Source organism: Coregonus lavaretus (assembly GCF_964263955.1).
Source record: "Coregonus lavaretus genome assembly, chromosome: 19".
Classification (NCBI taxonomy): domain Eukaryota; kingdom Metazoa; phylum Chordata; class Actinopteri; order Salmoniformes; family Salmonidae; genus Coregonus; species Coregonus lavaretus.
Window position 1 is genome coordinate 11,651,655 of NC_140006.1, and position 26,301 is coordinate 11,677,955.

The 26,301-nt window shown below is 44.5% G+C and overlaps 2 protein-coding genes across 2 annotated transcripts in view; one reads left to right on the forward strand and one right to left on the reverse strand.

Moving 5' to 3' along the window:
- Positions 1–709: 709 nt before the first annotated feature.
- LOC311146529 (G-protein coupled receptor 35-like) lies at positions 710–3,639 on the forward strand (the record flags this gene model as incomplete). The annotated part of the gene is made up of 2 exons (XM_084183048.1): positions 710–765; positions 2,698–3,639. The coding sequence occupies exon 2, from the start codon at positions 2,704–2,706 to the stop codon at positions 3,637–3,639; it is 936 nt and encodes a 311-aa protein (XP_084039174.1). The 5' UTR covers positions 710–765; positions 2,698–2,703.
- A 6,556-nt stretch (positions 3,640–10,195) lies between these two features.
- Positions 10,196–26,301, reverse strand: part of LOC311146460 (semaphorin-6B-like) — a gene marked incomplete at both ends in the record, with an annotated part of 51,039 nt that continues 34,933 nt past the window's right edge. Inside the window, 12 exons of the mRNA XM_084182966.1 lie at positions 10,196–11,208; positions 17,677–17,735; positions 17,864–17,941; positions 18,303–18,443; positions 18,756–18,935; positions 19,095–19,244; positions 19,344–19,475; positions 21,066–21,283; positions 21,461–21,549; positions 22,068–22,187; positions 22,423–22,513; positions 22,609–22,707. Coding sequence (XP_084039092.1) covers positions 10,196–11,208; positions 17,677–17,735; positions 17,864–17,941; positions 18,303–18,443; positions 18,756–18,935; positions 19,095–19,244; positions 19,344–19,475; positions 21,066–21,283; positions 21,461–21,549; positions 22,068–22,187; positions 22,423–22,513; positions 22,609–22,707 — 2,370 coding nt within the window. The remainder of the gene's footprint in view (positions 11,209–17,676; positions 17,736–17,863; positions 17,942–18,302; positions 18,444–18,755; positions 18,936–19,094; positions 19,245–19,343; positions 19,476–21,065; positions 21,284–21,460; positions 21,550–22,067; positions 22,188–22,422; positions 22,514–22,608; positions 22,708–26,301) is intronic.

A 26,301-nucleotide genomic window follows, 5' to 3' on the forward strand; every position in this document is an offset into this window, starting at 1 on the left:
CCTATACAGTTACATGTAAACCACCCAAAAAACTGTCACAGTTGAGTGATTATTTGGGCTCCTGAGTGACGCAGCGGTCTAAGGCACTGCATCTCAGTGCTTGAGGCGTCACTACAGACCCCCTGGTTCGATTCCAGGCTGTATCACAACCGGCCGTGATTGGGATTCCCATAGGGCGGTGCACAATTGGCCCAGTGTCATCCGGGTTTGGCCGGTGTAGGCCGTCATTATAAATAAGAATTTGTTCTTAACTGACTTGCCTGGTAAAATAAAAAAAAATTTATGCAACATTTCAGTTTCAGAGGAAGGAGTTCAGTAAAGTCAATCTCTCTCGTCTGAACATACTCTGGTGAAACAACGCCCTCCAACCCTCAGTGCATTTGTTTCTACCGTCATCATTCTGTTTGAACACAAAGAGCAGCCAGTACACTGCTAACATGTGGTTTATTGTACGTGACACAGGTCCATACTGTACACCCTGGCCAAACTATACTTCTCTCTCCCACGGCCCTGTTGACATATGAACACTGCTATCTCCCTAACCACGGAGAGATGGTGCGTTGCAAAACATGCAAATTGAGGTTTGAATCACTCCACTTAATCTTTTTATATGACTGACATATACTTCCTCTATCAAGGGTTAGATAGAAGCTTGGAAGATAGACAATACTTTACAGAAGTCTGTAAAATTGTAACATAGAACTGAGTTTCAGAGCCTAAAGCAGGCATTCTAAAGTTCCGACAGAAGAAAAGTTCAATTGAAAGGTGAGTCATATTTGGTCTTAAAAAGATTAAATGATGTAGGCTACACATGTGGTTATTTATGGAGTATTTCTGATACAGTGTCTTCAGAAAGTAGTCATTCCCCTTGACTTTTTCCAAATTTCATTGTGTTACAGCCTGAATTTAAAAAGGATTACATTTAGATTTCTTGGGTCACTGGCCTACACACAATACCCCATAATGTCAAAATGGAATGATGTAAAAAAAAAAAAAAAACTGGGGGGGCAAATTAATATAACATGAAAAGCTGAAATGACTTGAGTCAATAAGTATTCATTCAACCCCTTTGTTATGACAAGCCTAAATAAGTTCAGGAGTAGAAATGTGCTTAACAAGTCACATAATAAGTTACATGGACTCTAATAATAGTGTATAACATGCTTTTTGAATGACTACCTCATCTCTGTACCCCACATACACATATCTGTAAGGTCCCTCAGTCGAGTAGTGAATTTCAAACACAGATTCAACCACAAAGACCAGGGAGGTTTTCCAATGCCTCGCAAAGAAGGGCACCTATTTGTAGATAAAAAATAAACATACATTGAATATCTCTTTGATATGGTGAAGTTATTAATTACACTTTGGATGGAGTATCAATACACCCAGTCACTACAAAGATACAGGCATGTAGACAGTGAATGTTCCTGTGTGGCCGAGTTACAGCTTTAACTTAAATCTACTTCCAAATCTATGGCAAGACCTGAAAATGGTTGTCTAGCAATGATCAACAACCAATTTGACAGAACTTGAAGACTTTTGAAAAGAATAATGGGCAAATGCTGCACAATTCAGGTGTGGAAAGCTCTTAGAGACTTACCTAGAAAGACTCACAGCTGTAGTCGCTGCCAAAGGTGCTTCCACAAAGTATTGACTCAGGGGTGTGAATACTCATGTAAATCAGACATTTCTGTATTTCATTTTCAATACATTTGCTAAAATTGGGGTATTGTGTGTAGATGGGTGAGATTTTTGTTTTAATATTTAATCAATTTTGAATTCAGACTAACACAACAAAATGTGGAATAAGTGAAAGGGTATGAATACTTTCTGAAGGCACTGTAAATGTCAAATTTTCACTTAAACAACAGTATATTGTGATAATCCAATCTACTGACAATATTTGCCATTTATCAAAGATGTATTTCACCGTACAATACTGTGCTATGGTGATTTTCTAAAAAAGGGAACCTCTCTTTGTGGTTTTGCAGAGATATTAGTCAGCTAGTGGGAAACCCACACCATTAGGAATCATTTCCATACAGAACACCCATTTCCTTATAACTGTAGATGCCTGACTTTCAATTTTACCCAGATAAGTGACAAAAATAAATAAAAAGCAACTTATTCTAAAGCCATTTTCTTTGGAAGGAGTAATATAGCATTAATCTCTGAGAGTGAAAGTGAAAGGAGAGGGGGGGAAATAACAGGTATGATTCTGATTCTTTTCATATGACTGTTTGGCTAAAGAAAGTATGTTATGCACTGAGGAACCACATTGTTCCTGTAGACCTGGTGCACACAAATACTCATATTAGACAAGAGTCTACTACTATGAGTACATCTCAATAGTCTAAAGTGGATTCTCTGCTGGCCTTTTCTCCATCATCTGCACTCATCTAAAAAGAGACCAGAGGTGAAAGAAAAGGGGTTAAGGTGCAGGTTTGTCCTCCACTTATTTCACATTAAAGCAGATTAAAGGGCGACTACACTTCCTGATTTGGCTTCGTTTTTCATCAATGCTCATTATGAAATGCTAGCAGCCATGAATGAAGGCAAACGAGAGTTGTCTTGGGGGTGTGGTTTGCCTTGTTTCTCACAAGTGTAGCAGGTCGTGAACTCTGCAAACAACCTTTCTACACTCAGAGAAAGAGAACAGTAAATGACTATGTTTTTTTAATAATCTCACTTTAGGTAGCTATGTGTAACAAGAACAACACCTTCCTCATAGAGATCCTCCAAGGTGTGAGCTACCTTTCTGTGTTTCTGGTGGGCCTGCTACTCAACATGGTGTCTCTACGTGTCTTCTTCTTCAAACGGCCCACGTGGACGGATACACACATCTACATGCTGAACCTCGCCGCCGCCGACTGTGCCCTAATCCTCTTCCTCCCCTTCCGCATCTACGATGCCTTCCAGTGTTTGGCCATAACGCACTTCTGCACGTTTCTCATCTCAACACATTACATCAACATGTACGCCAGTATCCTCACCGTCACCGCCATCAGCGTCCACCGCTACCTGGCGGTCAAGTTCCCGTTCCAGACCAGAGCGTGGCGATCAAAGAAGGTGGCTGTGGCGGTGTGTGGGGCCATATGGGTTACGGTAGTAACAATATGTGGTGTGTTCAGTGATGCCAACTATCCCAACCAACTATTTACATGCTATGAGAGATGTAAAGACTTCCCATTGCCTGTTGGGTTCCTTGTGGTTCTAGAAGTGCTGGGGTACCTTCTCCCGCTCTTGATTATAGTGTTCTGTTCCACACAGACCATAATGGTTCTGCTGAAGGAGAAGGATCAGGAAGAAACCACTGTGGAGAAGAAGAACATTGTTGGCATTATAACAGCCAACCTGATCGTCTTTGTGGTTTGCTACACACCCATCCATCTTGGGTTTCTGCTGAAGTACCTGGCCAAAACAAACCGCTGGGAAACATTAGAATTAGTGGATGGTTTTTGGCTGGTTTGTGAATGGATCGCTACCACAAACTGCTTCTTGGATTCCATTAGTTATTACTTTCTGTTGAAACAGTTTTATTCTGAAGCCAGCAGATCAGCAGAAGTTGACATGGGCCCAGAGATTGCATTAACCATCATTCAAACTGTGAACACACACACCTACCCCGATAATTAGTCATCATACCCCTCCCTCCCTCCATGTATTACACCGCCAGAATAACGTCATCAGGTTTTTGACAACATCTCTTTTATTAAAATAATATTTTAAATAAAGTTTGTGTATGGGTGGGTGTGTGTGCGTGTGTGCTAGTGCATGTATGTATGGGTGTGTTTGTGTGTATGTGTGAGAGAGAGAGTGGTGTGGACGTGTTTACTATACTTGTGAGGACCAGAAGTCCCCACAAGAATAGTAAACAAACAAAAATGTGACTAACTGGGGACATTTTGTTAGTCCTCACAAGGTCAAATGCTATTTCTAGGTGGTTTAGGGTTAAGGTTAGAATTAGTGTTAGGGTTAGAATTCGGTTTAGGAGCTAGGGTTAGTTTTAGGGTTAGGGTTAGGAGCTGGGGTTAAGGTTAAGGTTAGGTTTTTGGGTTAAGGTTAGGGTTAGGGTACGGGTTAGGTTTAGGGGTTAGGGAAAATAGGATTTTAAATTGGGACTGAATTAAGTATCACCACAAGGTTAGTTATACAAGACTGTGTATGTGTGTGTGTGTCTGTCTGTCCGTCTGTCCATGTGTGGTTGTAAATGTGAATGATATAATGATGACAACTTTATTCATACTGACATGACCTTAAGTTGAACTTTTAGATCTGTGTGATGTTCTACCACAGCAAGTGTCTGACTTCAGTCTGCTCGGTAGGAGGTAAATACAATCTGTTATGTCATCAAAGCTACAATCTGAACTCGATATCAAGCCAAGCCATAGAACAGGGGTGGGCAACTAATACTTTTGAAGGCTGTGCAGTATGTGTAGGGACTTGATTAACACCAAGATCATATCAGATAGACTTCAGCATTCAACATTTGTCCAAGTCCCCAGGATGTCGGGAGATGCCTTCAATACCGTCCACTAGGTGCAACGTGAGCACCTATTACCTATTATAAAATATAAACTACATTTGTTTCAAAACATCATTAGACATGTAAATAACGTTATCTGAAATAAAACCAAAATACTATTTTAGTAAATTATATTAATTTGCATATTCTATCAAACAAAAATATAAATGTTTCCCTTAAAGGGAAATTTCACCGCTAGACACTATTTGGGGTGTTGAGCCTGCTGTCTGATCCACAATGTATGGAGTCATGTTTTGTAGAAATTATTGTGGCCTTTGTGTTTTGTCGATTGCACGATCATGCTAGCAGCGAGTAGATATGGTTGCCCTTGTTCATTGGACTTGCATTAGCATCGCTTCTGGTGAAACAATGGGAGTGTGAGGGCCTATGGCAGGATGCTTCAAAAAGCATGCTAAAATCCTCAATGTTACTTCACAACAAATGTTATAGCATCCCAAATACCATAACAAATTGCACATATAGAATATTGGAGGATATTACAGGAATTCTGGTATTTATGTAACATTTCCCGTATAATATTTATTTTTCTGAGAACACACACCAATACAGCACTATGTGTACATTCAGAGTGTAACTGGTTTCTGTATTACAGTTCTACCAAGTATTCATACCACTGACATACTTTTATAAGCTGTTTTGAATGCAACTAAGCATATACAGTATGTTAGGTAATTTTTATTTACCTAGTTATAACCATAGGCGAGTACACAAGGCGCTCCATTGCTGCAGGTGATTTGGTCAAAATCACTGATACAGGTCCCCCTCCACCCTCTGAGGATATGTATAACTTAATATTATGTCTCCAGAGAAACCTGGATTCAAATAAATATTTTTTTGTAGGTTTGCCCTAGAATAACTACACACAAATACAGATCTCTGTGTAGATTCAGAGCGTATCAGAGTTCTGAATTGCAGTTCTATCAAGTATTTATACTAGTGACAGACTTTGTATACCATTGGCAGATTTCTATATGCACAAAAATAAGGTTATTTTGGTTTTGTACACAGTCATATGATACGTGGTATAGAAAAGTACAATCTTAGTTGAGTACATGGGGAGCTATATATCTCTGTAGGTGATCAGTCTATCTGGTTAAAATCACTGATGCAGGTCCCCCTCCACCCTCTGGTGGTATGATAACTTGTTATTATGTCTCCAGAGAAACCTAGATTAAAATAAAGGTCCTATCTATCACGTTACTATAGGCGGAATTAGGTGTTTTTGGCTGAGGTCAAAATGACCCCATAGGACTTGAAGTTAATTTTGAAACAGAAACACTAAACCATGATTTAGTTAAAGGTCCAATGCAGCCATTTTTTCTCAATATTTCTGGGTAACAATGAAGTACCTTACTGTGGTTGTTTTCAATTAAAATGTTTAAAAATAAACAAAAATAGCTTCTTAGCAAAGAGCAATTTCTCAAGCAAGAATTTTGCTAGGACTGTCTGGGAGTGGTCTGAGTTCGGGAGGGGAAAACTGAACATCAGCTGTTATTGGGAGAGAGGTTTGGAACTCTCTTTCCTATTGGTCTATTAACTAATTTACCACCTGGTGATGTCACCAGGCAGGCCAAACCTCCATCCCACCAAAACAGGCTGAAATTTCAGGTGGTCTTTTCAAACAGCTCTTTCACTAAAAGGGCATAATCCTTTTTTTCTCTCACAATTTCACAGTATTATTTAAACCTTATAGTGTGGAAATATATATAAAACACAGGAAAATTATGTTTTTGACTGCACAGGGCCTTTAAGAACAAACATTGAATATTGAAGTGAGACTGTGAGATCTTGTTGTGATTATACTAATATCGGTCTAGAGCCCACAACCATAATAAGGTGATGATTTGAGTTTAAGTGCAGGGCTGGAGCAAAAGCCTATACATATTGCGGCCCTCAAGGACACGAGTTGATCATCCCTTGTATACAGGCATATTATTAACGTGCATCTCAATTCAATAATTTGGCTTCCTCTTCTCCTTTCCTTCATTCGCAATGATTTGAAAACACGATAGATGAAAACAATTAGGTAGATTCCTACTGTGAATTTGCTTTCACCAATCCAGGTCTTTCAAATCAGTGCATCCGAAGTTAAAGAGCCAAGAGGAAGCCGGCATAGACATCTGAGATGCAGAATTATTTTCACAGATGGCTTCCTCTCCTGCAAAGACTAGTTTCGAGCGCCATCTAGGGGTGATATAAATGGTTGCTTGAAAGTGCCCTCTACTGTATGTCAAGATTAAAGTTAACTATCTGTAAAGATATAACAGAGATGAATAGATCTTAATGGTTTATTACAATGAAAAATAATATATTGACAGGGGTCTCCATATTGACTGACTGCTTTATACTCTCACATGAAGTGTTTAGTGTGTGTGTCAGGGTTGGGCTTAATTTGTGTTGAAGGCAGTCAATTCAGGAAGTGATTTGAATTTAAGGTGGCACTCCAGTCTCCTTTTCACCTCAGTTAACACCGGATTGACTTAACAAAAGTCACATCTCAATAGGTGGTCCAGGTATGTCATGACATAGCACAAGTGGGGACGGGTGGGCCTTTCCTGTTTTGTTCTCTATTGCTCCTCTATTGTTCCTCAAGCAAGAGGGGAGGCCGATGACATCACAGATTCCCATCAGACCAACTCTTTGAATGCCCTACTCCTTGAAGTTTGCAGTATTTTTTTTACCCTTCAGTGTGTGTACAGTAAAGTATTTATACTTGGGATATCGCTTTTCAACAGTAAAAGTAAAAAAATCACTGGAGGACATCTTTAACATTCAGAAATTTAAAAACGTTGAAAATAAATAGCTTCTACTTTTCAGTTTATTGAGAAGTCAATGAAAATAAATACATTTTTTTTCGATTATTGAATTGTAATTTGTAAGTTTACTTCCTGAATTGAGTGCCTTCAATTTGAATTGAGCCCAACCCTGGTATGTGTGCGTGCATGCGTGTGTTTGTGGGTGTATATGTGTGTGTGTGTGTGTATGTGCACAGCCGTAAGTCATAAGTAAATTGGATACCTTTTTAATTCAGCTCAGCAGGACAAGCCTGCGATTCTACTCTTTAGAAAGAAAACAGCTAGCCTCAACATTTAGTCAAAGGTAAATACTGTACTTAGTGTACTTACAGCTCATTCACAGCATAGTCAACCAAAACTCACACGTCAAAGAGAAAGGCCTATGTCAAGTATGAAAACAAGAATCTTTAAAACCAAATAGATAAGATACATTCAAATCAATGATTTACAAGAATATGCATTAGATACAGTACAACTCCTTTTCAAATAAGAAAAATAAGTTATTGTGCTTTTGCATTATGTATTATTACTGCACAGTTTTATGAACAAATGAGTATATATATTCATTCAGGAAGTAGCCTTTGACTTGAAGGTTCCTCAGTATGGCTGTTTGTTGGTTTGGGGGAAAACAATCAATACAATGCTAGCGCATTTCAGTAACAACTGAACCAAATTCTGTACTAATGTTTATAAGTGGTTTATAAACAGATTTTCAGTGTTACTAGCATTTGAAATGGAAATGCCTAAAATGCATGAGAGCAGCAAAGGCAAAAGAGTTATGAAAGAAAACAAACATTCAGTAAGCTATCTGAAGGCGACATTGTGATGTTCCTCATCATTGCACACAGGAAGTAACACTATACACATTTGAACAAATCATACAACATCACAGTATCAAATATATAAGGTATAAAATGAATTGACATGGTTTTTATGGCACTTGAAAACGTTTCCTTTTTGTTTCAGTGGTCACATGATATGTCATCCAAAAGTACAGTTCAGAATATTGGCACATATTGTATTGACACAGAGGGTTTGTAACTGTGGCTGCATCTCGAATAACACTATATTTCCCATTCAGTGGAATACATTTGACCACTATATGGACAATAGGGTGTGATTTGAAACATGACCTATTTGTCTGAGTGCTGTGATGTCATCATTGTGCTCCTCCAATGGTAACACAGACTTCTGGGGTTGAGTCACAAGTGTCTTTATATACAGGTCATTGCTGCTCAGGTTCACAACAGAACGGAACTAATTTTCTTTCTGAATATGACTGGAGCTGTGGCTCTGATGACTTGAGAATGGCATATCATATCTTCTTTCTTGTCTCCATATTGTCTCTCTCTTTCTCACTCTGCCTTTCTGTTTGTCTCTCTATCCTCCTGTCTTTCTTCTTATCTCTCCGTCTTTCTATCTATCCCACTCTCCATGTCCACTTAACGTAATGGCAAGTCTTTTATTAGACACTTTGATGGGTAGAATATATGGTGCCATTTGAGCTCTATGAAAATGACCATTAACATTGATGAGTAAGCGTCAGGACTGTTGTTTAAATCACAACAACAGTGACTGTCACACACACGCATAGTCAGTGCATCTGCGCATACAGACACAGGACGCACACACACACACACACTGCCCAACCTAATCCTCTATCCTTCTCTCCACACGTCGCATCGGCTCTAGAATTATTGGCCATTAAAAAGTACATGGAGTGGAAGGGGTGGAGTGACGAAGTGAAGGAGTGGATGGGTGAAATGGCGTCATTAGAGAGAACGTCTGGCTGGCAGAAATAGTGCTGACATTCCACTCCAACTCTCCTCCTTTCCAGGAGTTCAGTAAGAGTGGGTTATAGTCCCAAGGTCCTAGTTAGACAGGTTAGGAGCAGTACAGTACGGCCCCTCTCGCCTCACATACACTGGGACTCTATGGCCCCCTGACCATGCTACCATGGACAGGTCCCCTGCACGGTAGGTTTACTAAAACGGAGCTGTAAATCTCTGTGTGTGTGTGCGTGTGTGTTTGTGTCAGGAGGCTGCTGGAGGGCGAGCTATTAAATCTTCATTGCCGCTTCCTTTCGACACTCTTCATCAGGTATTCTCGTCACGTTCAGAGTCAGAGTCATAGTCAGAATGACCTCAGTGTTTTTCTGCACACTGAGGCTGAACAGTGTCTGTTTCATTCACCTCCAGTAAGATGCTTAAAAGTAATATCTTTATAATTCATGTTTCAGTGTCCTCCATTGTCTTTTTGTCAGAGAGTGCCACTCAGTCTGCACTGGAAGGTGGACAGAGTGCATTGTGTAGGAATGATGTCTCCTAGGTCTTGTCTTCTGACACATGACAGTGGCCATTTTGTTTGGTTAGTTCTTGTTTCCCTGTTTGACGCACAGGGGAGGCTGTCAGCAAGTGTCTGTCTCTGGGTCTCTTTGCATGTTGCTTCCTGCTTATGGTTCTGTCTCAGAATGTTTTTTTTGTAAGCAAACTCTTCCTTCCCCTCTCTCTTTCCCTCTTTCTCACCACTCTTAGCAGCCTGAGGGGAGAGGCAGCTCTGCAATGCAGACACAGCAACAACCTCAATTTCTCTGGCCAATCACAGCCAAGCAGGATCTGAGTGACAGCAGTAGAAACCAGTCACAGAAAGAACAGCCTCAGGAGTCCAACAGTGAGATACAGAGATATCAGGAGGACTGAATGACAATGAGGGACAGAGACAGAAAGAAAGAGAGAGAAAGAGATAGGGAGGGAGATAAAAGGTAGAACAGAGAGAAGGAGAGAGATGTAGAAAGAGACTGAAATGGTCTTAAGCAGTGACTGGGGTCCTTCTCTGCTTTTCATTCTGTTTCTCACTGCCCGCTGTGAGCCCTCTCATTGGAACTCTTCTTACTCAGCAGCTGGCTGAGATCCACCAGTTCCCCCAGCTCTCCTCTCCCCAGTTCCCCTCTCAGCTGAGCCCTGCCCGGCCCGGGGGTGTGGTGCTGAGCCACATACTGCTGGCCATTGGGGGTCGGCATGGAGGATGGAGGTAGGGGGACCATGCCCTGGCTGCTGAGGATGTAGCCTTCCTGGGGAGGCCAGCGGAGAGGCAGGGGCTCTCCAAACTCCATGTGGGCGCTGGGGGCTGACACCACCCTCCTCCTATTCGGGGAGTCCTGGGGGGTCATGGGGTACACATACTCCCCTGCCGACTTGCGAAGTGCCGACTTTGGGGTCCCACTCCTCCCCTTCTCCGCCCAGGGCTTGCTGAGGCACACGTAGTGCTGGCGAGGTGTCTCCCCTCCTCTTCCTCGCTCCTCACCCCCATGCCTCCCACCTCCTCCCCCCTGGAAGAGTCTGGTGGTTAGGTAGACAGCAGTGGAGGGGTGTGGGGGGCAAGGGAGAGGGCAGGGGGATGCCAGGCCCATGGTGCTCCCTCCCAGGTAGGTCTGGCTGTTATCCCACCCCCCTGATCCAGAATCGGACAGCCTGAGCCCACGTCTCTTCTGCTGGGGCGTGTGCTCTGGAGTAGGCAAGAACCCTGGGTCTAGCTCCCCTGACTTCACCCAGCCGTTGGGCATCACAAACAGGGTCTCCCCGCCCTGAGAACAAGGTCTATCCCCTCCTCCCTGACGGGTCACACTGAGGACCGATCCCCCCATCTCTCCTCCTGACGTCAGCATCCCCCTCTCCCGGCGCTGGATGCTGGACTGGCTGGTGTTGTTAGCGTGGCGACGGTTGCTGGGCTTGTGGGCCATGATCCAGCAGACGGCCAGGCCCGATAGCACCGCCCCGATGGTGAAGGCCGAGATTGCAGACGCCACCAGCAGGTTGAGGGAGACCAGACTCTCCGGCTCGATCAGCAGACTCTGCTCTATGACACCTGAAGGGGAGAGGGGAGATGAAAGGAATCATAAGGCTAATGGCAAGAGAGAATATAAAATCCACTTAACGTTACAGCATTAACAGGTTCTCACTCTGCATTCCTTCACTCTCCTCTACCTCTTTGTTTCCATTCTCCCTTATGACCCTCTCCATGCTTTTAATATTGTCACGTTTAGATCTAAACATGATTTGCTGGATCTCAAAGATTATATTCCTATATTGTATTATCCAAGAGCATAATCTTATTCTGTGTTACAGTGATCTATCATAACATTGTAAAATTGCTGAAGATAAGCATCTCCATTTCCTTTTTGGTGCTTTCTCCAGCACATCCTTGGGGTTCTGCTGGCTGGGCTGAAAGCTGCACTTGTCATCAGTAAGAAGGGAAAACACTAAAACAGATCAACTCTGGTCAGAGTTTCCATTCTGTGTTCAGGAAAGCTCTGGGCCGGCCAGTGAGTTTCTCCCTAAAATACATCATTTATTTCAGTAAATATTTCCACTGGCTTTATGCTTTCACCACTCTCTATGGAACAGTCTGACAGCAGTAAACTGGCCTATATCTGAGTTAGAAAGCAAAGGTTCTGGAACTAGAACAGGTCAGGTTCTAGAGAATGGTATGCAGTGCATTGGGAAAGTATTCAGACCCATTGACTTCTTCCACATTTTGTTACGTTACAGCCTTATTCTACAATTCATTAAATTGTTTCCCCCCCCCCTCATTAATCTATACACAATACCCCATCATGACAAAGCAAAAACAGGTAAAATATGACATTTACATAAGTATTCAGACCCTTTATTCAAATCAAATCAAATCAAATTGTATTGGTCACATGCGCCGAATACAACAGGTGCAGACATTACAGTGAAATGCTTACTTACAGCCCTTAACCAACAGTGCATTTATTTTTAACAAAAAAAGTAAAAATAAAACAACAACAAAAAAAGTGTTGAGAAAAAAAAGAGCAGAAGTAAAATAAAGTGACAGCAGGGAGGCTATATATACAGGGGGGTACCGTTGCAGAGTCAATGTGCGGGGGCACCGGCTAGTTGAGGTAGTTGAGGTAATATGTACATGTGGGTAGAGTTAAAGTGACTATGCATAAATAATTAACAGAGTAGCAGCAGCGTAAAAAGGATGGGGTGGGGGGCAGTGCAAATAGTCCGGGTAGCCATGATTAGCTGTTCAGGAGTCTTATGGCTTGGGGGTAGAAGCTGTTGAGAAGTCTTTTGGACCTAGACTTGGCACTCCGGTACCGCTTGCCGTGCGGTAGCAGAGAGAACAGTCTAAGACTAGGGTGGCTGGAGTCTTTGACAATTTTGAGGGCCTTCCTCTGACACCGCCTGGTATAGAGGTCCTGGATGGCAGGAAGCTTGGCCCCAGTGATGTACTGGGCCGTACGCACTACCCTCTGTAGTGCCTTGCGGTCGGAGGCCAAGCAGTTGCCATACCAGGCGGTGATGCAACCAGTCAGGATGCTCTCGATGGTGCAGCTGTAGCATTTTTTGAGGATCTGAGGACCCATGCCAAATATTTTCAGTCTCCTGAGGGGGAATAGGCTTTGTCGTGCCCTCTTCACGACTGTCTTGGTGTGTTTGGACCATGATAGTTCGTTGGTGATGTGGACACCAAGGAACTTGAAGCTCTCAACCTGTTCCACTACAGCCCCGTCGATGAGAATGGGGGCGTGCTCAGTCCTCTTTTTTTTCCTGTAGTCCACAATCATCTCCTTTGTCTTGGTCACGTTGAGGGAGAGGTTGTTGTCCTGGCACCACACGGCCAGGTCTCTGACCTCCTCCCTATAGGCTGTCTCATCGTTGTCTGTGATCTGGCCTACCACTGTTGTGTCGTCGGCAAACTTAATGATGGTGTTGGAGTCGTGCCTGGCCATGCAGTCATGGGTGAACAGAGAGTACAGGAGGGGACTGAGCACGCACCCCTGAGGGGCCCCCGTGTTGAGGATCAGTGTGGCAGATGTGTTGTTACCTACCCTTACCACCTGGGGGCGGCCCGTCAGGAAGTCCAGGATCCAGTTGCAGAGGGAGGTGTTTAGTCCCAGGATCCTTAGCTTAGTGATGAGCTTAGAGGGCACTATGGTGTTGAATGCTGAGCTGTAGTCAATGAATAGCATTCTCACGTAGGTGTTCCTCTTGTCCAGGTGGGAAAGGGCAGTGTGGAGTGCAATAGAGATTGCATCTTCTGTGGATCTGTTGGGGCGGTATGCAAATTGGAGTGGGTCTAGGGTTTCTGGGATAATGCTGTTGATGTGAGCCATGACCAGCCTTTCAAAGCACTTCATGGCTACAGACGTCAGTGCTACGGGTCGGTAGTCATTTAGGCAGGTTATCTTAGAGTCCTTGGGCACGGGGACTATGGTGGTCTGCTTGAAACATGTTGGTATTACAGACTCAGTCAGGGACATGTTGAAAATGTCAGTGAAGACACTTGCCAGTTGGTCAGCACATGCTCGGAGTACACGTCCTGGTAATCCGTCTGGCCCTGCGGCCTTGTGAATGTTGACCTGCTTAAAAGTCTTACTCACATCGGCTACGGAGAGCGTGATCACATAGTCATCCGGAACAGCTGGTGCTCTCATGCATGCTTCAGTGTTGCTTGCCTCGAAGCGAGCATAGAAGTGGTTTAGCTCGTCTGGTAGGCTTGTGTCACTGGGCAGCTCGCGGCTGTGCTTCCCTTTGTAGTCTGTAATAGTTTTCAAGCCCTGCCACATCCGACGAGCGTCAGAGCAAGTGTAGTTCGATTCAATCTTAGTCCTGTATTGACTCTTTGCCTGTTTGATGGTTCGTCGGAGGTCATAGCGGGATTTCTTATAAGCGTCCGGGTTAGAGTCCCGTTCCTTGAAAGCGGCAGCTCTACCCTTTAGCTCAGTGCGGATGTTTCCTGTAATCCATGGCTTCTGGTTGGGGTATGTACGTACGGTCACTGTGGGGACGACATCATCGATGCACTTATTGATGAAGCCAGTGACTGATGTGGTGTACTCCTCAATGCTGTCTGAAGAATCCCGGAACATGTTCCAGTCTGTGCTAGCAAAACAGTCCTGTAGCTTAGCATCTGCGTCATCTGACCACTTTTTTATTAACCGAGTCACTGGTGCTTCCTGCTTTAGTTTTTGCTTATAAGCAGGAATCAGGAGGATAGAGTTATGGTCAGATTTGCCAAATGGAGGGCGAGGGAGAGCTTTGTGTGCGTCTCTGTGTGTGGAGTAAAGGTGGTCTAGAGTTTTTTTCCCTCTGGTTGCACATTTAACATGCTGGTAGAAATTAGGTAGAACGGATTTAAGTTTCCCTGCATTAAAGTCCCCGGCCACTAGGAGCGCTGCATCTGGATGAGCGTTTTCCTGTTGATTTATGGCCTTGTACAATTCATTCAGTGCAATCTTAATGCCAGCATTGGTTTGTGGTGGTAAATAGACAGCTATGAAAAATATAGATGAAAACTCTCTTGGTAAATAGTGTGGTCTACAGCTTATCATAAGATACTCTACCTCAGGCGAGCAAAACCTCGAGACTTCCTTAGTATTTGATTTTGTGCACCAGCTGTTGTTTACAAATATACACAGACCGCCACCCCTTGTCTTACCGGAGTCAGCCGTTCTATCCTGCCGATGTAGCGTATAGCCCGCTAGCTGTATGAAATCCATGTCGTCGTTCAGCCACGACTCGGTGAAACATAAGATATTACAGTTTTTAATGTCCCGTTGGTAGGATAACCGTAATCTTAAATCATCCAATTTATTTTCAAATGATTGAACGTTGGCTAATAGGATTGATGGAAGAGGCAGTTTACTCGCTCGCCGTCGGATCCTTACAAGGCACCCCGATCTACGTCCACGATATCTCCGTCTCTTCCTCACGCGAATGACGGGGATTTGGGCCTTGTCGGGTGTCTGTATGATATCCTTCGCGGCCGCCTCGTTGAAGAAAAAATCTTCGTCCAATACGAGGTGAGTAATCGCTGTCCTGATATCCAGAAGCTCTTTTTGGTTATAAGAGACGATGGCAGAAACATTATGTACAAAATAAATTACAAATAACGCGGAAAAACACACATAATAGTACAATTGGTTAGAGGGCTGTAAAACGGCAGCCATTTTCTCCGGCTGTAATCGGCTGTAATCGCACCTTTAGCAGCGATTACAGCCTTGGGTATGACGCTACAAGCTTGGCACACCTGTATTTGGGGAGTTTCTCCCATTCTTCTCTGCAGATCCTCTCAAGCTCTGTCAGGTTTGATGGGGAGCATCAATGCACAGCCATTTTCAGGTCTCTCCAGAGATGTTCGATCGGGTTCAAGTCCGGGCTCTGGCTGGGCCACTCAAGGACATTCAGAGACTTGTCCCGAAGCCACTCCTGCGTTGTCTTGGCTGTGTGCTTAGGGTCGTTCTCCTGTTGGAAGGTGAACCTTCACCCCAGTCTGAGGTCCTGAGCGCTCTGGAGCAGGTTTTCATCAAGAATCTCTCTGTACTTTCCTCTGTTCATCTTTCCCTCGATCCTGACTAGTCTCCCAGTCCCTGCCGCTGAAAAACATCCCCACAGCATGATGCTGCCACCACCATGCTTCACTGTAGGGATGGTGCCTCCAGACGTGACGTTTGGCATTCAGGCCAAAGAATTCAATCTTGGTTTCATCAGACCAGAGAATCTTGTTGTTTAGGTGCCTTTTGGCAAAGTGGGCTGTCATGTGCCTTTTACTGAGGAGTGGCTTCCGTCTGGCCACTCTAACATAAAGGCCTTATTGGTGGAGTGCTGCAGAGATGGTTTTCCTTCTGGAAGGTTCTCCCATCTCCACAGAGGAACTCTGGAGCTCTGTCAGAGTGACCATCGGGTTCTTGGTCACTTCCCTTTCCAAGGCCCTTCTCCCCTGATTGCTCAGTTTGGCCTGGGGGGCCAGCTCTAGGAAGAGTCTTGGTGGTTCCAAACTTCTTCCATTTAAGAATGATGGAGACCACTGTGTTCTTGGGGACCTTCAATGCTGCAGAAATGTTTTGGTACCCTTCCCCAGATCTGTGCCTCGACACAATCCTGTCTCGGAGCTCTATGGACAATTCCTTCGACCTCATGGCTTGGTTTTTACTCTGACATTCACTCTCAACTGTGGGACCTTATATAGACAGGTGTGTGCCTTTCCAAATCATGTCCAATCAATTGAATTTACCATAGGTGGACTCCAATCAAGTTGTAGAAACATCTCAAGGATGATCAATGGAAACAGGATGCACCTGAGCTCAATTTCGAGTCTCGTAGCAAAGGGTCTGAATACTTATGTAAATAAGGTATTTCAGTTTTTTATTTCTTAATACATTTGCAAAAATTCTAAAAACCTGTTTTCGCTTTGTCATTATGGGGTATTGTGTGTAGATTGATGAGAAAAAAATTATATTTAATACATTTGAGAATAAGGCTGTAACGTAACAAAATGTGGAAAAAGGGAAGGGGTCTGAATACTTTCCTAATGCACTGTATAACAGATGAGATTGCAATGTTCTGGTAGAGGAACTAATTCATTGCAGGTTATAGATCTATGATAGATAGTTTAGATGATATTGTAATATTGTGGACTTATAGTTTAGAACAGATTGCAGGTTCTAGAACTACAATAAAATAGAGGAGATTGTAGTGTAGTGTTCTGGAATCAGAACACTCCCCAGATTATAGATTTGCAATAAAACATATGAGATTGCAGTGTATAATTTGAGTTGGAACAGATTGCAGGTCCTGGAACAGTTTGCTGATGAGAAGGAGACATCCCGATTGACACCAAGACAGATTTGAGATGTGTTCTCTTATGCCCTGCCAGAATCTCAGCTTTGAGCACCACACAGCTTTGCATACTGAGTTTTGCCCTCATTTGTCTTCTGCACATGCTTTTCTGGCAAGCATTTGTCAAACTGTAGCAGACAGTCGTTGACAGCTGAACACTCAGAATATGTCTTAGTCCTGTGGGATTGTGGGGTTGTGAACCAGAAGGCTTTACTTCACTGATCAAGACATTCACTCCTCTGTCAACCAATCAAAATGCATTTATTGAAGCCAGCAACCAATTAAAAGCAGTCATGCTGGGAGGCTTCTGATGGACACTGATCTGAGGAGCGGGAAATCAAAGCCCTGACATTTCACACTAGCTAATCACGTTGCTGACAGACTAAAAAACATGACAATCTTCTGTCACCACTGTAAATGCAAGTACAATACACACATAAACATACAATATACAGTATATGAACTGTAGTATCATTGTGATGTTATGTACATTTGGGTTGTGATTGAGATTTTAATTGAGACCATGACAAATGTAAATTATACTTTGTAAAAACAATTGCATTGATATCTGTGTAGCAAACTTGTGTAATGCATGATTGAGCCGCTAGGCGGAGCATGTATTAAGGGAAAGAAAGAGCAGTTTGTACCCACAGAGCTACAGGGCTAAAGACATGGTACCTACCACCACAGTCTCCTAGATGGGAGAAGTTGCCATACTCAATGTCTTGCTGAAAAGGCAGCCTGCAATAGGACATAGACTATAGATTAACCGATTACACAGGACATCAACATCAATAGATAATAGATTAATACACAATGAACTGGTTAATCTGATCCTAGATCTGTGCCTATATGGGCAGCTGTCTCACCGTGTGCCTGGTCTGAGGAAGGAGCAGGTGCTGCCTCTGGTCCAGCCACAGTAGGGATCTCTGGAAGTCAGACAGCTCCTATACACACACACATGGAGATCTGATCAGCCTGATGGAGATGGTGTGTGTTTGTTAGATTAGGGTAAGGGTTAAGGCTGGGATTAGGGTTACGGTTTAACCGGGATGTGGAAATAAAGCTATGGTTAGGGTTATGGTGGTGGTTGAGGCTAGGGTTAGGGTTAGGGTTGAACCGGGATGTGGACATGATGAAGCTAGGGTTAGGGTTAGGGTTATTTATGGCTAGGGTTAGGGTTGATCCGGGTTGTGAACATAAAGCTAGGGTTAGGGTTAGGGTTACTACTAGGGTTATGGGTAGCCATAACCATAAACAAAACCCTGTGTGTGTGTGTGTTTGTGAATGTGTGTGTGTCTTACTCACTTCATGCAGCGTGAGTGTAGGTGGCAACGTGCTGTGGGCAGTCTGACCAGACAGGAAGGGAAGGCCAGCAGTAGAGTGTGACTGGGACGATCCAGGGACAGAGTCAACAATTGTCTGGCCTGGACAGAGTCCTCTCCACACCTAGAGACAGAGAGAGAGAAAGGAAGAGAGAGAGAGCGAGAGCGAGAGGGTGTGTGTGTGTGTGTGTGTGTGTGTGTGGGGGGGGGGGGGGGGGGTTGGGGGGAGTGACAGAGAGGGAGAGACATAGATGCATCTTTAGAGTATTTTCATTCATTTATATTGTTACAGCAGAGAAATATAGGGATTCACATTAGGGTGATTGCTGCCTTTGCAAACAGACTAAAACAGTTAATCTCCACAATAATGAGCTGACAAAACACAGGACTGCAGTGAGCACATGGGATTGTGGCCAAACTCCCTTCCTATACTCACTTCTCAGGGTTGAAGCCCTCCACCTCCTCCAGAAACACACTGCTGTGTGTGGGAGAGTTGTCTCCACTTGGGACGATGAGGAATTTGAGGACAGTCCCTCGCGTGGAGCCCAGAAACAACACCGTACGGTTTCTATGGGGACCAGCTTCTGTGTCCACCACCATGGCTGTCAATTGGTACCTAGGGAGAGGGAAAGGGAGGGGGGGAGAGAATGAGAGGGGAGAGGGAGCAAGGTATATGGTGAGCTCAATTTCAGGACACGTTGAGGTATACAACTTAGGGCAAACATTGATTTCAGAGTGAACAATCAGTGGTAACCATGTGTATCCTTAGCCATACCTGCCCATAGTCTTGACTACCCAGGGTCTGTGCCCCACCAGGGGTATGGTCTCATCCATCAGGGGATGAGTCTTCACAAAGTTCAGCACCTCATCCGGCAGAGTTTTGGACGAGCTGAACGGAGACCCCTGCACCGCACAGCCACCCGGCCTACAGAGAGAGAACAGGGTCAAAATAAGGCAGAATAATATGATTGAACATCGCATTACAATCCTACAAAACATAAATATGAGTTATTGTTGAAAGTACCTGGGTTTGGGCACAAGCTCATCAGATACAGGTGTCCAGATGGATTCTGGAGATTTCTGCTCCTTGAATCTTCCTTCAAACACCCTAGCCAACTGTTGCATGTCAAATACACAGACTGCAGACCCAGGGATACTGTCAGAGGTAGGGAGAGAGGGGGAGGGGAGGTGGGCCAGAAAGGATTAGATGTGGATCAGAAATATGATGTGTGCCTGTGTGTGTTCGTGTGTGTGCATGTGGGTCTTTCTATGAACTAGGGTACCAGTGAGGGTGTCCTATGCTGGACAACTTGTTACTACGGAAGTCCAGAGAGGACATATGAATAAAATAAATCCCTCGTTATGTCGAGATCAAAATTTATTTATCTCATGATCACTACATAATAAATGTTGTTTTGTCGACATCACAAGATAATCAGAAGTACCACGCATCATCCATTCATTTGTTCAGATGCACGATAATGACCTCATCAAGGAGCCCTGTGGCTGCATTGCATGCAATGTTCTCATTGGGCATTTAAGCCCTGAACGATGCTTGACAGGCAGCTCTGTCTCTCAGGAAGCGCGCCGCCCCCAAGACCACAGCCAATCGCATGCAAGGAACAATGCAGCTAAGTTGGCTAGTATTGTGAGATAGTCCCCTGTAGCTCAGTTGGTAGAGCATGGCGCTTGCAACGCCAGGGTTGTGGGTTCGTTTCCCACGGGGGCCAGTATGAAAAATGTATGCACTCACTAACTGTATGTCGGTCTGGATAAGAGCGTCTGCTAAATGACTAAAATGTAAATGTAATAGTTATTTGGAGCTCAGAAATTCAAGTACTGGAATTGGCCTAGTGTGAAAATCAGACATTTCCTCAATTTGGTACTCGAAAAGTCTGTAATTATTGTAGACAATTTATAAGTTATCCTGCTCCCTTATAATTATCTGTGATTTCATTTTTGATCCGTTTTTGTGAGAGATGTGGGCACTTTACTTCAATTGAACGGTGTTGTGCTACTCTGTTGCGGTAAAACCACATGCAGTTATTATGAGGATGACAACATCTAATGCTTGCTTCAACTTGGATTTTCATACAAATCCTTCTATTACAAAAGTAACCTGGTTTTTGGTCGCTTTCTCATTATAAAAACAGCGATGGTGAGATTCAAATGGTGAGATTAATGGTACCGCTATTCATGGCTTTATTATGTGTGCCTTAATCGGCCACATAGGCTACAGAAACATTTCCATGTATGTATCCAATTTATTTAGTCTGGCAAGTCCACATTATTCTCACATATTTTAGAATGTAATAATAATTTGAATATCAATGCATTGGCAAGGCCTAAACAATTAATTATTCTTTAAGTTTTAATGGCCTACTTTTTTGGACACTTTTTGCATGCTTTTTTTTTTTTTGGGGGGGGGGGGTTCTATATTAAGCCCTATATGTACAATTATATAAATTATACAACTGAGGTCCTTAAAAATTACAATTAAGTGCTTGAAAAAGTCCCTTAAAGTCTTTGAATTTGACTTGCCAATATCTGTATGAACTCTGCTTAAAGGATGTCCTAGGCTTATGTTGTTGTATAGGTGGAGTTATGGGCCAATTTGCATATATTCCTCTAAGTACACATGTGGAACTTTAAATGTTGATCCCAATGTCACAGATTGGACCCATAATTTATAGAAAGATCCATACCTGCATTATGTGTATGCGCGCATATGTATGTGTGCGTGTACCTGTTGGGCGGGGTAGAAAACAGTCCCAGTATGACGTCCCTGCCATTCATGTTGAGTATGGGGCTGGTGGCGTGGAGCAGGTTGAAGTAGAAGTGGGAGTCTCCTGGGACAGAGCAGTTCAGTCTGGCCTTCAGGAACGATGTCCACTGTTTCTCCAACACCCTCTGAGACCCACCCAGGTCCCCCTTACACACCCGCGCCACACGAGACACCATCACCTGTACACACACACACACAGTATAAACAAGAAAACAATATAAACAAAATGTGATGTACAAATCGCCATTTCTGTGTGTGTGTGTGTGTGTGTGTGTGTGTGTGCATGCGTGCATGTGTGTGGGTGTTGGCGTGCGTGCGTGCGTGCGTGTGTATGTATGTTTGTGTGTACTGTGTACCTTCTCCAAGTGATGGAACTCCATTGCCATTTCTCTGAAGAAGAAGTAAATATGAGGACCCCACTCCACTGCACTCACAAAGAAGGGCTCTGAGAGAGAGAAGAGAGAAATGCCATTACACGCATGCATATACCACCCCCCCCCACACACACACAGAGCTCTATATTTATTGCCGATACACAATCTGACACCTCTCTGTAACAACATATGACAACTTCTCTGGGGTCAGCCATTAAGCATTCATGTCCTGTTTAATTGATCATCAGTGACAAGCACATAGCAGTTATTTACTCATGTCTGTCTCTGACCTCTAGGGTTCCACGCTCTGTTTTACTCTGATGGAGATTTCATGCCCTTGATCCGTTGGTCTGGTCCTCTCTGATTTGACAGGACTGGATGAAAGCAATACATCTAACCTGGCACTAAGCTAGCCTATCGCTTTTATCTATCCACTCTTAGGATATAAGGATTTAGGTAGGAATGGAGACCACTTTAGAGTGTTTGGGTTAGCCCGCAGTGTTTATGTGATCTAAGGAAATATTGTTCTCCACCTGCGGAGAAGTGTTTGACCCATTCACTCGCATGCAAGTACGTCATTTCAGTGTACCTCTGAACCATTTGGAGTCGTGTTTGACGGTGCGGAGAGCAGGGCTATCGCCTAGGCTACGATAGATCACAGCATCAATCGCCAGAAAGTCTGTTACAGTACCAGTGAAGAGACTGCCCTCTGAGAGAGAAAGAGACAGAAAGACAGAGAGAGAGAATAACAAAAACATGCACTGTATTAATCATGAACACAAGGGTAGTCCAGTCCCGTTAGCACAACTCCAGTCTCTAGATTGATCCGTCGTCTGAATGCTTTCCCCTGGACATTTACAGCCCTTGTGAAAAGTGCTATGTCATTACTTTCCAATATATTGAAAGAGAGTGAAAGTAAAAAAGAAAGAGAGAAACTCCTGTACCTGCAAACAGAGCCACGTTGGCGTGTCTGGGGTCATAAGGGCATCGAGCCATCCCATTGACCGTCTCTCCTACCATTTCCAGAGTGTCCCTCTGTAACACACACAATTGTACATAGGTACTGTATGAACACGAACACACATGCCAATAAAGATTCAATTAATTGAATTGAATAGACAGATACTCACAGTGTAGTTGGCACATAGAGGGTTGAAGGCGTTAGTTCCACACACAAACAGTCCTCCATGTTGGCTCAATAACACCTTGATGAAGTTACGACACTCCCCCTGAAGACAGAGACAATAGAGGATGAGAAATTATGTGAGAGTCAGAGAGGAGAGGAAGTGTGCGTGTGTGTATGTTTGGGTGTGTGCACAGTGGTGTCATCAGGCCTGGGCTTCCGTGACAAAATATATATATACACTGAACAAAAATATAAACACAACATGAAAGTGTTGGTCCCATGTTTCATGAGCTGAAATACAAAATACCAGAATTGTTTTGCACAAATTTGTTTATATCCCTGTTAGTGAGCGTTTCTCCTTTGCCAAGATAATCCATCCTGTTGAGGAGTATTTTTGTCTGTAATAAAGCTCTTTTGTGGGGAAAAACTCATTCTGATTGGCTGGGCCTTGCTCCCCACTGGACCTGGCTGCCAAGTGTGTGGGCCTATGCCCTCCCAGGTCCACCCATGGCTGCACCCCTGCCCAGTCATGTGAAATCTATAGATTAGGGCCTAATGAATTTATTTCAATTGACTGATTTCTTTATATGAACTGTAACTCAGTAAACTCTTTAATTGTTGATTGTTACGTTTATATTTCAGTATATTTCAGTCTGATATGAGTTTCTTAACCATGCATCTCTTGCGCTATGCATTATTAAATACAAATAAAAGTTTTACTGACAAATAAGTAAGTTAGACAAAAGTAAACAAAACGATTAGTTACCGGAGTGTAACTCCAGTTCTATGAGTGGAGCGGAGCCCCATAGGGGAGCTCTGCTCCTAATGGTTTACCCTCTGCCCTAAGGCAGCAGCAGCCTGAGACAAAATTATGCACACACCTACAGCCAATAGGAGTACAGGTGTCCCTATAAGAGGGGGTGCCTCCCCTCAATCAGCCTCCCGAGATATTTTTCTTCAGCGAGACTAGAGAGGGTCGGCAGGGCCTTAAGTCCTATGGGGCTCCGCTCCACTCATAGAACTGGAGTTACACTCCGGTAACTAATCGTTCTATATCGTGGAGCTCCGCCCCATAGGGGAGCTCTGCTCCTAATGGTTTACGGCGGAGCGTAGCGCTCCAAAATGTACTCCCTGCCGAGCCTAACACTTCCCATCGAAACGAGAAAGTCAAGCCTAGCAATGGCTGCAACCGAGTCCCGCAGTACTGCAACTAAAAACCCCTACGGGCGTCACAATATACCGCGTCATCGGTTAAAAGACCCGCCCCACCTAGTCCAATGGCAATGCCAATGACTAGTGGGCAGATCACCAGAATAGAAGCCATACTAATCTGTACTAGCAGATAGATGTGCCTCAATATCCTGTGAAAACACTACCGACCACTAATGGAATGACATCAAGTGTCACTCTACATTATGAACGCGGTAGACCGCCTCACTCACTCAATGGAATCCCAGAGATTAGTGGGCGGGAACAAAACCTGGGTCATACTAACTGAACAAGCAGATAGATGACCTCATACTCTGTTAATCAACGCATGCCTCTACTGTACTGACCCTGTCAGTCAGGATTCATGCCACAAAATATGTTTTCTTATCCAAAGCGGACCTGATGGAAACCCAGTCCATAGTCCTGCTTTTCCCTCTCTTCCTAGCTCAAGATCTCCCTTCAGCTGTGCTGATTACAGACCGAGCCAAAGAGTTAGAAAACACATCTGTCAAAAACACGTCTTCCTAACCAAAGCGGACCTGATGGAAACCTGTGTCCACAGTCCTGCTTCTCCTCTCTTTCTTGCTCAAGATCTCCCTTCAGCCATGCTGAGTACAGATCGAGCTAGAGAATTAGAAGACATATCTAAGAGATAGAAACTGATAAATGGAGACGGCGTCGACCAGGATGCTGCTCTACAGATATCCTCTACTCCTGCTCTAAAAAGGGCAGTAGAAGCCGCTACTCCACGAGTGGAGTGAGCTCTGATACCCTGAGGCAATTGCCGCCCTGCTACCTCATAAGCTGTCTCAATGCCTTCACAAAGCCAGTGAGACAGCCTCTGTTTTAAAAGTGGTCTACCTAGTGCAGCCGCACCGTGACACACAAACAACTGAGGCGATGACCTAATCGCTGCTGTGCGCTCGACGTAACACGCCAAAGCGCGTACCGGGCACAGGCGATGGAGCTTCTCCTCACTCCTCTCTCTATGAGGAGGAGGAGAAAAAGCCCACAGCTCCACGGTCTGTGACCTATATGAACTCTTAATAACCTTCGGCACAAATGCCGGGTTAGGACGTAACACTGCTCTGCTCAGGTCACCATTGATGGCCAGGCAGTCAGGTCTCGTCGAAAGAACACACAAATCACTGACCTGCTTAGCTGTAGTCAAAGCGAGCAACAGTGCTGTCTTGATAGACAGCATCTTGAGGGGTATTTGATTCAATGGCTCGAACGGCGACTTACATAGCGCTTCGAGTACCAAAGCCAAATACCACTGAGGAAGCGTGACTCTAGGTGTTGGCCTAAGTCGCCGCGTTCCTAATAGGAAGCGTTTCACTAGAGGGTGACTAAAGACATTGTCTCTGCCAAAACCCTCATGACAAGCTGAAATCGCTGCTGCAAACACTCTAATCGTGGCAGGCGATTTTTGCTTATCAAACATGAGCTGCAGAAAAGAGAGAATACTCTCCACCTGACAGCTCATGGGGTCCACACCTTGTGTGACACACCATCGTGAAAACACGTTCCATCTACTGGCATACATCTTAGAAGTGGAACTGGCACGTGAACCCTGTATGGTCCTGATCACTGCATCAGATAACCCACGGCGCTCTAGCCTGTCCCTCTCAGCAGCCAGGCCTTCAGTGGTTGGCCGATTATGGGCAATTTCCCTATCGTGCCAGCCGCCTGAGACAACGCGTCCCGTCAATGTGGAATTGGCCAAGGTGGCGCAATCAACATCTGACTCATCTCCGCAAACCACAGAGCCCCCGGGCGATCGGGCGCTATCAGTATCACTGACAGCTCCTCTGACCTCACCCTGGCTAGCAGTGGGAGAATGCAGGACAGCGGAGGGAATGCATACAGGAGAACTCTCGGCCACGGGTGGTGCGCAAAGGCGTCCCTTCCCAGTGGCGGTTCGTCCTGTTCCCTCAGAGAGAACCACAGAGGACATTGCGCGTTCACGCGTGACGCGAATAGGTCCACCTCGGCTCTCCCGAATTATTCCCAATCTGGAGAACAATGTCTGGATGCAGACACCACTCGTCGTCTCGAGGACCCCCTCTTGACATGAGGTCTGCTCCTACGTTCAAGTAGCCCGGAATGTGTGCTGCTCTCAATGAGCGAAGGTGCTCGTGAGCCCACAGCCACAATTCCTCTGCCGCCCGATGGAGAGCAGGAGACCTGACTCCACCCTGGCGATTTATGTGGGCTACTGTGGTCCGGTTGTCTGACCAGACCAGCACATCGCGACCCCGAAGGGTAGACACGAAGTGGGTCAGAACCAGTCGAACCGTTTCCAACTCCAGGAGGTTGATGTGACGACCTGATTGAGGCCACACACCTCTTATCGCTTGTGTCTGACATGTCCCTCCCCATCCCGTCAGGGACGCATCCGTGAATACTGGGATGTGAGAGGACACCTTTCCTATCGGGACTCCGTGCGTGAGAACGCGCGAGTTTCTCCAATAGTTTAGGTCTGCAC